At 42.3% G+C, this 12858-nt stretch overlaps 1 protein-coding gene and 1 long non-coding RNA gene across 3 annotated transcripts in view; one reads left to right on the forward strand and one right to left on the reverse strand.

Moving 5' to 3' along the window:
* LOC131466131 (uncharacterized) overlaps positions 1–7321 on the reverse strand; it is a 64831-nt gene extending 57510 nt beyond the window's left edge. Inside the window, exons 1-2 of one of the 2 annotated variants that reach the window (XR_009241388.1) lie at positions 7256–7321; positions 4324–4389 (exon numbers count right to left, since the gene is read on the reverse strand). This is a non-coding gene — a long non-coding RNA (uncharacterized LOC131466131). Of the gene's footprint in view, positions 1–4323; positions 4688–7255 lie in introns of those variants that run through there. The other variant, XR_009241387.1, reaches the window with a different exon arrangement.
* On the forward strand, positions 5608–8514 carry LOC131466130 (Krueppel-like factor 2). The gene is made up of 3 exons (XM_058639289.1): positions 5608–6073; positions 6162–7179; positions 7286–8514. Exons 1-3 carry the CDS (start codon positions 5996–5998, stop codon positions 7459–7461), a joined length of 1272 nt encoding a protein of 423 aa, XP_058495272.1. The 5' UTR covers positions 5608–5995; the 3' UTR covers positions 7462–8514.
* Positions 8515–12858: the final 4344 nt, after the last annotated feature.

The following is a 12858-nucleotide window of genomic DNA, read 5'->3' on the forward strand; positions in this document are numbered from 1 at the left end:
TTTGAAGGATCAATATGAAAATTCTTGTGATGCTGCCATTCAATTTTTGGTAAGAATCAAAGCACTTTTCAACAAAACTTGGATACGTGTCTGGAAGCATCCGAATTATGGATTTGGTGGCACGGGTTGAGTCCCATTGAAGTTCAGATGTGTTTATTTCGGCCGTGTTATTTAAGACGGTAATAACTATTAACAGGTGAAGTTCTACAGTATACAGATCCAGAAAGTTCTTCTGGATCCAGCTGCTTTATGTCGTCAGCATGGACAAGGCGGGAACTGTGGAACGTGTGCAGAGCGTCTAACACCAGTTTGGGTCCAGAAGAACATGTACATTCTGTGTAATACTCATTTCATGCACTATATTTTACATTTCTGACTTCAATAAAACCTCAGTGTGTGTACACACACACACACACACACACACACACACACTGGTGTACGTTGCTCATCCACCATGACAAACTACATTGGAATGTCGCCTCCTCACCAACGGCTGCCTAGCCTCATACACAAACAACAATGATAATAATAATAATAATTACTATTGTGATCACGGCTGGCTGACTATCAAAGGCCGCTCGGCCTCTTAATTTGCATTTCACACGAGTAAAAGTACAGTATGTAACAAGACACATGCCAGTGTGTGACCATGGAGAGGATCCAGCGACAGACAGGTTGTTCAGCTTTCATGTACAAATACCTGCTGCCGTTTTCGTTTTCCTCATAAGGAAACACACACTGGAGTCTGATCCTCTGTGTGTGCTTGTGTATCTTTGTGAGGACAAAAAAAAACCCTATAAACCATAGGGAGTGAGGGCCTCGACAACTTTAAAGGGCTTTTTAAAGGGGTTAAGGCTTGGTTTTAGGGTTAGGGGTTGGATAAGGGTTCATTTTCTCTCATAAACACTGGCCTTGTCAGGAGCGGTCATCCCCATGGAGACCAAAACCTGGTCCTAGTGAGGCAGAACCTAATTTCTCAAGGGGACTAGTTAAGTCCCCTGGAAGTCAACGCACTGTCCTAAGAATTGATGGAAAGATAGTTGAACTTTATTGATTCCGAAAGTAGGGAACGATTGTTGAAGAATAGTTCTTCAGAAACTGGTCCTCATGTTCTCAACTTAAAATAACTGTTTATGAGTGAAGACTTGGTTCTAGGGTTCAGGTTAGAATAGTTTAGAATTAAGGCATTTGGTTGCGATGCTTAAGGATAGGTTAAGGAGCATTATGTCCATGGATGTCCAAACTAAGAATGTATTTGTTACCTCTTTAGGGCATTTTTATGTTGTAAACCCTGGCCTTGTCAGGACCAGTAGTCCTCATGGAGACCAAAACCTGGTCCTTGTGAGGCAATTAAGTTAAGGTTAGGTATTAACTGGTTATGGTTACTGCCCAAGTTAATGGACGTCAATGACGTGTCTGAAGAAGAAAATCTGCAAAAGCCAACTGTCAAACAAATCTATCTTTGTGAGGACATTTTTTCTGGTCCTCACGTTGCTGTTTATGAGTGAAGACTTGGTTCTAGGGTTCGGGTTGGTATAGGGTTTAGGTTAAGGCGTTTTGCTTGAGATGTTTAAGGACAGGTTAAGGGGCTAGGGAAAGCATTATGTTTACATTTTCTGTCATAAACACCGACCTTGTCAACATTGTCAGGACCAGTAGTCCTCATGGTGACCAAAACCTGGTCCTAATGAGGCAATTAAGTTAAGGTTAGGTATTAACTGGTTATGGTTACTGTCCACATAAGTGGAAGTCAATGAGGTGTCTGAGGAGGAAAAACTACAAAAGCCTGTACGTGTTACCAACTGTCAAACAGACCTATCTATGTGAGGACGGTTTGGCTGGTCCACACAACTTTACAGGGCTTTTTGAGGGTTAAAACCTGGTTTTAGGGTTAGACGCTGTCAGTTGTGATAGTTAAAGGTTAGGGTTAGGGTAAGGGGGCTAGGGAATGCATTCTGTCCATGGATGTCCTCACTAAGAATGTGTTTGTTATAGGGGTGGGCGGTATACCGGTGTCATAGTCAGCACCGGTGTGACATTGCGCCATGATATGGATTTTGCAATACCGTCAATACCGTGATAAATCAATTGAGCGCCAATAATCTCCTAATTCTAAATAATAATGCATTACATTTTCTTCAAACGTTCAGTGGTCTGAATACCTGTCCTTATATACTGTATATCTTGTTGCAAATAAAAAAGTAAAACATATTCGGTGGTAAAAGGGGAGTGGCCATTAAATTAGCGTAACAAGCTGTACACGGAGGTACGGGACAGAGTAATGAACGAAATTCGCCACCTTGACGCCTACTCGGCCACTACTGATTTATGGTCCAGCCGGACTTCTGAGCCATACATTAGCCTCACCATCCACTTCATTGACAATGACTGGAAGTTGCGCAGCAGATGCCTTCAGACCGCCTTCTTCCCCGAAGATGAAGCGCGTCTGATGTGCATGACAACTGACAGCGGTGCAAACATGGTGCGCGCTCTGGAAATTAATAAATATACGAGACTCGCATGTTTTGGACACAGACTGCACAACGCTATTGGTAAGTTACACTATGTAAACCTAACATTTCATATTCAGAAAATTTGTCAAGTCCTTTTCTGTTTGTATTAAAAAAAGAAAACAAAAACAAATTTAAGGCCACCACATTAGTATTGTATTGTTCGTATTGTTTAGCCGTGATTCCTCTGGGGACCGGATCAGAAAGGAAAAAAAACTACAAATATCAGATTAGAATATTATTAAAAAATATGTACTCCTCCCAAAACCTACCAAAAAAAGTAATACCGTGTAATTATACCGTCACCGTTCAAAAGATGAATAATACCGTGATATTAATTTTAGGTCATATCGCCCACCCCTAGTTTGTTACCTCTTTGGCAGATTTTTCTGTCATAAACACCGACCTTGTCAGGACCAGTAGTCCTCATGGAGACCAAAACCTGGTCCTCATGAGGCAGAACCTCATTTTTGAGTAACTTTTTAAACGAATGGGTTAGGGTTAGGGTTAGTTAAGGTTAGGTATTAACTGGTTATGGTTACTGTCCACATGAATGGTGTCTGAAGAAGAAAAACTGCAAAAGCCTGTGTGTGGACCAACTGTCAAACAGAGGACAGTTTTGGCTGGTCCACACAACGTTACACAGCTTTTTAAAGGGTTAAGACCTGGTTTTAGGGTGGGAGCTCCACAGGCCAGATTAAGTCAAAAGCTTTATTACGTGCAGGTTTACGCTGAGTGGATTAATGAGGGCTGAGTCACCAACACTCCCTGCCATCAGGAGTGGGCGCTGCTCACATCTGCCATTGTCTTCCTCTCCCTTTTTCACACTCACTGGAGGAGGGAGGCGACCGCTGAAGTGGACACCAACGAACGCGCCCGTGACAATACGCAGACCAAGAGTTGGTTAACGTACGTCCTCAGGTGAATTTCCATCAGCCCACGTTTTCAATGTACGCATTAAAAAAAAAAGAAACTGTCATGGAATCTTACAGCAGGAGCAGCTGGAATATGACGAGGTGGAAATGTTGGATTATTAGGATTTAACAAGATACAAATATTATTTATGCCCTTATGTCATCAAACTGCACATTTTGTGGTGAAAAATTTGGTCGAGGTTTGCCCTGCATTAATCTGGATCTTCAAATGAAGTGTTGTGGCTTTATCACAACTTATTACACAACTGTGAGGTAAAAGAAAACCCAAGAACAGAACCAGCAAGAACGAGAGCAAAAATCCTCACAGTACAGTTGTGTAATGACTCGTGCGGTCAGCGTTAACACTGTTTTTTTTTTTTTTACTTCCGATGGCGACTGACCAAGCAGAGGACTAAGGGCTGAAAGAAGACATTGGCGTTGCGTCGGGAGATCGCTCTTATAAGCCACGCTCAAGAGAAACCATTGTGTCAGGAATACACACTTTGTATGAGGATGAGAGAGCACGGCGGAGGAACGTGCTCGAGCAAGGAGACCGCTGGACTTCTGTCAACTACCACAACTACATTTCATTGATAAAAGACTGGACTCTGTAGATGGAACATACTGTATTTTTGTTACTAGTTCATATGAGAAATAATTGCCATTTCAGCTGATGTCTAATTTTACTTTATTGGCTTCACAGGAGAGAAAACTGTGTTTAAGGTTTAAAGAAAGCCATTAAAACCGTCATTGAATTTAAATATACTTTTTGTGTTGATTCCGCATTCATTCCATGATTTTATATAAATAAATATCTTCAGGTTAATTTTCTCAATTAATCGCACATAGAAATATAATTCACACGTATATGAAGAGGTAATGGGTAACATGTTACTCACCGAGTGAGCGCTTTTCTCACCAAAAAGCTCCATTCATTTGTTTCTGGAGTCTTCAATTTTCTCTCTCTGGAGTTAAAGAGGAAAAACAGAGAGGATCAGAGGATCAGTGGGCACAGAAATGGGTTCCTTTACTACTACATTTTTGGCACATTTATACTTAATAAGAAGAAACAATGACTATGAACACAGGTGCAGGTGTAAAGCACTCACTCTACTGCACCAAAGTACAGTAAAAAAATCACAATATCTATCATCTATCGATCTCTGCAGCACCTAAAGGACAAGTGTTTAAATCATTAAAAGAAAGATAAATAACAGGAGAAAGAAAGGAAAGAAAGAATAGATGGACTCAGCTTATGTAAAGTAAATGGTACAAAACAGTGTTTCCAAACTTTCTCATCAATATTTAAAACTTCATTTGTTACTTCATAAGGTTTGGGGAAATCTCTCTCTCTCTCTCTCTCTCTCTCTGTGGGTCCCGACCCAGTGTTTGAGAACCACTGCTCTCAGAGATTTCAGGGGGGATTATTTAGATAATTAATTTATCTTGAGATTAAATTCATTTAACCATAAATATGTTTTTATAACATCACAACAAATCATATCTTTGTGATTTAATTCCTGTTGTAAGTACATTCAAATCATTCCAGACTTTTTTCGCTCTTACACTCACACACACACACACACTCTCTCTCTCTCTCTCTCTCTCTGCGCACAGCTGCGTCAGAGAGTTGCAGAGGAGCAGGAGAGAAGCCGTGGTGGCGCCTGGTGGCTGAAGCAGAAAATAATAATAATGATATACACTCCTCTCCTCCTCTTTCTCCGACGAACCGAGAGAGGAGTGTGATCAGAGACCGCGGTGATGAAGCAAAGAGCGGAGACTTTTTCATGTTCTCACCGCGGAGGCACCGTTCCTTGATCTCTCTCTCTTATACACACACACACACACACACATAGAGATAGAGAGGAAGAGTGTGACAGACACGTTTATTTATCCATGTTAATTGTTGTTGTCATAGTAAACAAACAGCAACAGATCAGGATAATTAATGGAAAGAATGTCGCGCCGTGTGCGTAAAAGCGCACCGTACCCATGAGTGCGTAACGCGCGCGGCACCCGCCGCGTCTCTCCTCCTCATTATTATGTAAAACATTCGTAGAGAGGAGGGTTCTTTTTTTTTTCCAACGTGTTAATGTGCTTATTATCTGTGTGTGTGTTTGTGTGTGTGTGTGTGTGTGTCTCTCTCTCTCGGGGCGGGTTTCCTCCCTCTTTAAGTAGCCGCGCGCACAGAGCAGAAGCAGCATTCCTCCTCCACCTCCTCCTCAGCAGCAGCAGCAGCAGCAGCAGCAGTAACTCTCTCCTCGCTCTCTGTGATTGTGACTCGCAGGAAAACTTTTATTCCCGGGCTAAATTTAGTGGAGGGGCCCCTGGTCGCTGCTCGGTTGTCGGTTGCGTCCTCATCCTGGACGCGCTTCCTTTCCCCCTCACCTTGTCCTCGCATTGGTTCTGCAGAGAAAGCAGCTCCTGCACAGAGACACATGAGTGCGTGAGTGAGTGAGAGGAGCATCGGACGACAGAAGCAGCTTATTTTCTGGAGACTTCACTCACTGACTTTTCCCACAACATTTGAAGGGATTTTCTTTTTTCTCTCCAGTTTTCTTTCACAGAGGCATGAAAATGGCCTTGAGTGGAACCATTTTACCATCAATCTCTACTTTTGCCAACCAGAAGGAGAAATTCTGGGAAGATGTAAGTTTGTGTTTTTGCACTCATGTCATGTTTGATGTTTTGCTGCTTCTTCAGTGACTAACTGTGTTTTTCCCCATCTTTACTCCAGAGGTGGAAGGGCAGCCTGGGCAGCATTGCGCCTGACCTGGACAGCAGCTGTCTGGGCAGGAAGGACGAAGAGGACCTGGATAAGTTCTTGGACCTCGAGTTTATTCTCGCAAACACAGCAGTTTCTGACGGAGCTCCGGCTCCCGGGACCGGAGGGGAGTCGTACCGGCTGCAGGAGGCAGAAGCGTCCGTGTATCAGCAGCCGCAGACCTACACCTCAGTCCCGGACTTGAACTGCCCTCCTCCGCCCTACAACAGCCTGATGGCGGAGCTGCTCCGCTCCGACTTGGATACGAGCTTCCTCCCCGGGAACAGTCCCAGCATCCAGGGCAGATTCCTCATCAGCTCCGCGTCTTTCCACGCGACTCAGGATTTATTCCCCGAGCACCCGAACATTAAAGTGGAGCCCGCCTCCATGGACACATACGGACCTGTCATGGGTCTCGTGCCACAGAGCTGCAGTAAAATCAAGCACGAGGGCAGCGTCTCGTGCATGATGTCGTACGAGCAGCAGCCGCGGCTCGCTAACTCCCCGCAGGCGGCGGCTGCGGGCAGCATGACCCCGCCGCTCAGCCCGGACGACCTGATGAGCTCCGAGTGTCATCAACCGCACATGTGCAACACGTTCCCGCAGAGCTTCCACCAGCAGCAGCAGCAGCAGCATCACCACCACCACCAGCAGCACCACCACCACCACCGCAGCAGCGCGCCTGCCGGGTTCCCTCACCATCACGGCGGCATGCAGCTTCAGTTCACGGCGGCGCACCAGCAGCCCCAGTTCCCCGGCATGTTCGCGGAGGACGCGGGCATGAACATGCAGCAGCAGCCGGCGGCGGCGGGTCAGCGGGTCCTCCTCACCCCGCCCTCCTCCCCGCTGGAATTGATGGACACCAAGCCGAAGAGAGGCCGCAGGTCCTGGCCGCGGAAACGGACTGCGACGCACACCTGCACTTTCACCGGCTGCGGGAAAACATACACGAAAAGTTCGCACCTAAAGGCGCATCTCAGGACGCACACAGGTGAGAAACCACGTGGCTGCGCATGTTTACTACGTCATAACATCAACAAATATCACTTTTAATCAATGTAACTCACGTTTTTTGTTGTTGTTGTGTTTGTTATTAGGAGAGAAACCGTACCACTGCAGCTGGGAGGGCTGTGGCTGGAAGTTCGCGCGTTCTGACGAGCTCACGCGTCACTTCCGGAAGCACACCGGGCACAGACCGTTCCAGTGTCACCTCTGTGAACGGGCTTTCTCCCGATCCGACCACCTGGCTCTGCACATGAAGAGGCACATGTAGAGGAAAGAAGCAGAACAAAAGACTTTTGACCAGAAAAACAAACAAACAAACAAACAGAACTATAATGATGTCATGTCATGACATTAAAATGTATAGATGCGAGTTCCTGTAAATGATGAACTCTAGTAAACAAACATGAGGGAGGTTTGACTATGCTGTAATGTTTCTTTTTACAGGAATATTTATAGGAAAATGATGGTGATTTCTTTTCTTTCTTTTTCCGGAAACCAAAGAGACACAAAATGCCTTCAAATATATATTTGTAAACAAACAAACATCTATTTAAAGTTCTTTTTTGACGACATACACACACCATAAAAAACCCAGTGATTTTGACAGAAACAGACAAAATTCTGTTCACACGTATTTTTGTGACTATGTAGCTGGTACTACTTTTATATATGTATATATATACATATATACATACGTCCTCATATATATATATATATAAGGATTGTTGTTTAAATTGACAAAAAAAATAAAAAATAAATAAAGGAACATTCCACTCGAACATGTCAGGCACATGCAAACTGAAGCAACTGGAAGCAGACATTCCTTTGTTTTTTTGACATATTTTCAACCATTAGTGCCTTTTTTTTTATCTATAACACGTTATTAAGCCAAAAAAAACATTTACGATGGCCATACTATCCACTGGCTAAGAGACAATCGACGTGTGTGTGTGTTCTGTTGTAAACTGCACGTGAAAAATAAGCTTTGAGACAACGTTTTGTACTAAGAAAAAAACTGCCTTTATCCAGTCTGTCCTCCTTCCTCGAAGGCTTGAATTGAATGTCACACACGTGTGTGTGTGTGTGTGTGTGTGTGTGTGTGTGCGTCTGTCATCCTCCCGAGCGTTTGAAGTCAGGGGTCTTTTGCTCACGACATCTCTCCATTGACAAAGGGCTACACAGTCTTTGGCAATAACAATTGTTTTGTTTTTTGTGTCTTGAAGAAAAATGTACTTTGCCTTGTACATAGATGATTTTTTTTATATATATAATGTAAATAGTCTATTTTAATGTACATATTAAACTAAATGAACAAACATGACGCCTGGAGTCCTGAGTGTGATTGTCAAAAACAATAAGCACAACACTGCATACAATACAGCATCCAGCGTGGTCTCCTTCACACTTTGGTTGTACTTTGAATTACTGTAGGATAATTTCCTAATTTTTCTGATGAATCCTAGCAGATTAACAAGTTCCCTCTTCCTTCTGATGCTCAGTTTGAACTCGAGCAGCTCACCGTGACCGTGTCTATGATCCTAAACGCACCTGACATGCTCCCGTGCGATCGTCTGATTAGATATTTGCGATAACAAGGAGTTCAGCAGGTGTACCTAATAAAGTGGCAAGAGATCTTTGTTTATCTTTTGCCTCGTGTGTCTCAATTTTATTTTGTGCCAACAACGATTTTTAAAAGCAAATTCGACACCTACATTTCAGTTTGGCCTTTAATTACATCTCCTTTTATTAATAACACTATCTTATTCAAATATCAGGACATTTCATTTTGTAGCAATAACTCACAACATGACTAGAATAATGTCAGCTATGGACGTGAGATTTGGAGTTTCATTGACAGGGAAAAACATGAAGACACCAAACATCCTGGAACTGATGATAAATAAAGTAAAGATGAGGTTTCAAAGGTTGATTACTGAGATATCAGGACATTTTGACTCACAACAGATGTAGAATATTTCAGCTTAGGATGTGAGGTGTGGAGGTGGTGCAGCAGGTGAAGGTCGGGGTCAGAGGTGCTGGTGACCTCTGCTCCTCCTCCTCCTGCAGCAGCAGCAGCAAAGTCAGACTGCTGATGCTTCCCAGCTGGGACCGAGCGTCTGCCAGAGCGCTGTGGCAGCTGCCTATAAATACAAACATTACACTGACATAATTACAGAGGCTCGATATAGATGGGGAGTCTGCGTCAAGGGCACAGGGGCGAACCACAGTGAGTGGGAGGGAGGGATGGTGGGACGAGGGTAGGGATGGAGGGGGAGAGGGGTGAGGAGGAAGAGGAACCCCGTCTGAAATAAACTGAGAAAGACCCACAAGGGATGAGGGAGAGTTCACGAGGGAGTGAGGAAGAAAAAAATGTGCAAGAAATGGGATTTTCATAACTGTGATTTTCAGGTTGATTTTTTTATTCCAGCACCTAGAGCATCTATCTATCTATCTATCTATCCGTCTAACTAGCATTCTATCCATCTATCTAGTGTTAGATCTAACTAGCGTTCTATCTATCTAACTAACATTCTATCTATCTATGAGCAGCTTCAGGATGCATTCAAGAAACCTCGTAAATGTCATCACTTACTGCATAAACTCCACTAACTAAATACTTTCTTCTCCTGCTGCTGCCACCTAGTGGTAACAGATGCAGGACAAAATGAGGTCTCATTGGAGAAGAAAAGATTTGTTTTCTGTCGTTTAAATTTTAAACAAATCGTTGGCCAGCAAGTAATCACAATTGCAGAATTCTTACAGTTTTTTAAACGTTTCTATTTGTTAATTTGTCACACAAAACAAATAATATTCACATATTTGAGTTAAAAGCGCTGTATAACAGTCTTTGAATGACTATGATTGACCTTCAGCTGCAGCTCAGGTCATTTTTGTTGTTGACTCGTCTGAAAGTCGTCACTACCTCTTTATTTCACTGTCACACATCTCTGTGTCATTTCTACAACGGCCCCATGTCGACCCCGAGGGAAAAAAAGGGAACCCAGCCAGCGTCCCCTGTGCCACTATCATCACCAGATCAACTCAAGTGAAAAATGAAACACTTTCATTTCACTTTTTCAGCATGGTACACGAGCGTGGGAATGTGTGATTTGAGAGAGGAGAGGGTGCAGGTGGTTTTGTCTTATTTTAAATTTTAAATACCAGCCCAGATCCAGCTGAGGCTCAGAAGACGACCACAGGTATGTTAAATGTGTCTTAAAAACTTGCATATTTCAATCAGTTCTAAATTATTTTATGGGAATAGAATTAAACTAAACATGTGTTGTCATTATGTGGTGTTTTATGTAGACAAAAACAAAGCAGAACAAGGAATATCAAAGCACAATTACATACCTGCTCTCCTGCACCAAAGTCCATTGAGAAAATCAGTGTTTTTAGCTTGCGGGGACACAGGAGCTGCTGCTCTACTGCTGCCTCGTGTGGTCACTTTGTGTCACCGAGGTAAATCTGATTTCAAACACTGAAGTCACAAAAACAAGACATTTGAGCTCACCGATGGAAGCAGCAGTGGTGCAACAACTCCTGTGTACAGTGATGTTAAATTGTTGATTTTCTCTATGGGGTTTAGTGCAACGAGTCAGTTTTATCCTTCAAAAAACGCAAACTGTCCCTTTAATACTTTCTTTTTAGATTTTGGTTGTTTTCAAACACACACACACACGTGCATGCTTCCCCCTTCCTCACGATCTCACCCTGATATTCTCACTCGGTGTGAGGCTGTAGACACACACTCACACACTCTTGTGCAACAGTTTATCTCAGGTGACCTCCACCACATCATGTGCAGCTCCAACCAAACACTCCCATAAATAACCTCCTGTGAGAGGTCAGAAGGTCACAGGAGGAGATAACGTAGGCACTGAAACTGTCACTGTGATACCTCTGAAGCCTCCTCATCCATGCTCGGAAACAGAAACAGCAGAAGCTCTGTGACACCGTGTCTTCACCGCTGCAGTAAGTGATGATGAGGCAGATAAGACTCGGCAGAAGAAGTTGAAACATTTTTCTGGTGAAATCCAGCTTTATCAGCTATTTGGAAAAAAACAAAACAAAAAAAACCCACCTTTTACATTGGAAAACTACTTCCAGGAAAGATTAAGCCAGGACTGCCTGAGGGAATGTGGGAATTATATGAATGGGAAGAGGATGCCATCTACTGGGGAGAGCTGGAGACTCCCACTGGAATCATCTGTTCTCAATAAACTAAACTAAACTAAACTAAAACAGACAGAGACAAGAAAGAGAAACACTTTCTAAAATGTAAAGTGAACATTTCTCAGTGAAACTAAAAGTATTCAGGATGACATTGCACATCATTTCAAAGTAAAAGTGTTGATGATGATGATGCAAAATTACAAAAAGTAATGTGGACAATGTTAAGTAAAACACTAGATAAGCTTATATATATATATATATATACACACACATATATATATGTATATATATATATATATGTATATCTTAATGTTGAATTTAATACATTTAATAATGTGGTAAATATAATGTATCGTTATTATAAAAATGTCAGTTTGGATCAGTTCTTATTAAAACTTTATAGTAAATCGGTCAGTCTGAGAACCCTGATGTAGTCTATCATTTTGAGGAGATGTTTGGTAAATGTATTAAAACTTAATTTCATGCATATAAATCTTAACTAAAAGAAATCCTGTTGGGAAAGAATTATCTCCCGTGGGCCATTTGTGGGTCTCGACTCAGTATTTGTGAGAGGTAGAAGCTGTTTTTTTTTAGCTCCTGCACGGAGGAAAAATCCCTGTCGCTTAGTTGAGAAAGAAGCAGCAGATCCTGAAACACCTCACGTTTACACTCCGCTTGTGTTTGACCCACATTCCCATTCAAGAGCTTCTCATTTCCTCTTCTTCATGACTGCTGGGTAAACACTAGCCTAGCAGGAATTTCCTGTTATTCCATACGGAGACAGTTAGCATTTGCTAACATGGCAAATCAGATCGCTTGGCCTCCAGCTCGTGTGTCCAGTTTATGTCCGCTGTGTTTGCACAGTGTTCTTTTTTCCACTCTGCACAAGCTGCGGATTCCCCGCTCAATCGACAGTGTGTCACATTAAATGTGGATAATTCTTCATAATCGATTAATCTGTCGATTATTTTCTGCTTGTTTGGTTGATAAAATGTCAGATAATGTTGAAAAATTTTGTAAATCTGCGTTTACTAAACCTGGAAATGATGATGGTCTCGCATGTCTTGTTTTTGTCCACAGATCAAAAATGAAACCAGAGTAACCTGATTAATCAATTATCAAAATAGTTGGTGATTAGCCCCTAATAGTTTCCAAGGATTATATTTCAGTTTATCTCAGCTACTTTCATCTTCGTGTGCTAAAATGTTCAGAATGACATGTTTAAAAAAACACTGACCTTTGAATCCCATTTGAAAAATTGCTAATATTATTTATAAGTCGGTAACAAAATATGAACAGTAAAGGTGCGTTCCATTAAAATCGGAAGTGGGAGTGATAAATGTTTGTTAAATGTTTGTTTTTGATGTTTGTACATTAATTTAGCGTCATAAATCTCATTTTTATCTACTGAATTCTGCATCAAAACAAATGCAGAATTCTATATTCTGAAATGATGTAAAAAATATTGTCGCACATGTTACATGCTCAA

Source organism: Solea solea, chromosome 9 (genome assembly GCF_958295425.1).
Source record: "Solea solea chromosome 9, fSolSol10.1, whole genome shotgun sequence".
NCBI classification, from domain to species: Eukaryota; Metazoa; Chordata; class Actinopteri; order Pleuronectiformes; family Soleidae; genus Solea; species Solea solea.

Coding starts and splice junctions, on each gene's coding strand:
- LOC131466130 (XM_058639289.1), top strand. CDS start 5,996: ATGAAAATGGCCTTGAGTGGAACCATTTTACCATCAATCTCTACTTTT. Junction 6,074..6,161: donor AGGAGAAATTCTGGGAAGAT/GTAAGTTTGTGT, acceptor TCTTTACTCCAG/AGGTGGAAGGGCAGCCTGGG. Junction 7,180..7,285: donor GCATCTCAGGACGCACACAG/GTGAGAAACCAC, acceptor GTTTGTTATTAG/GAGAGAAACCGTACCACTGC.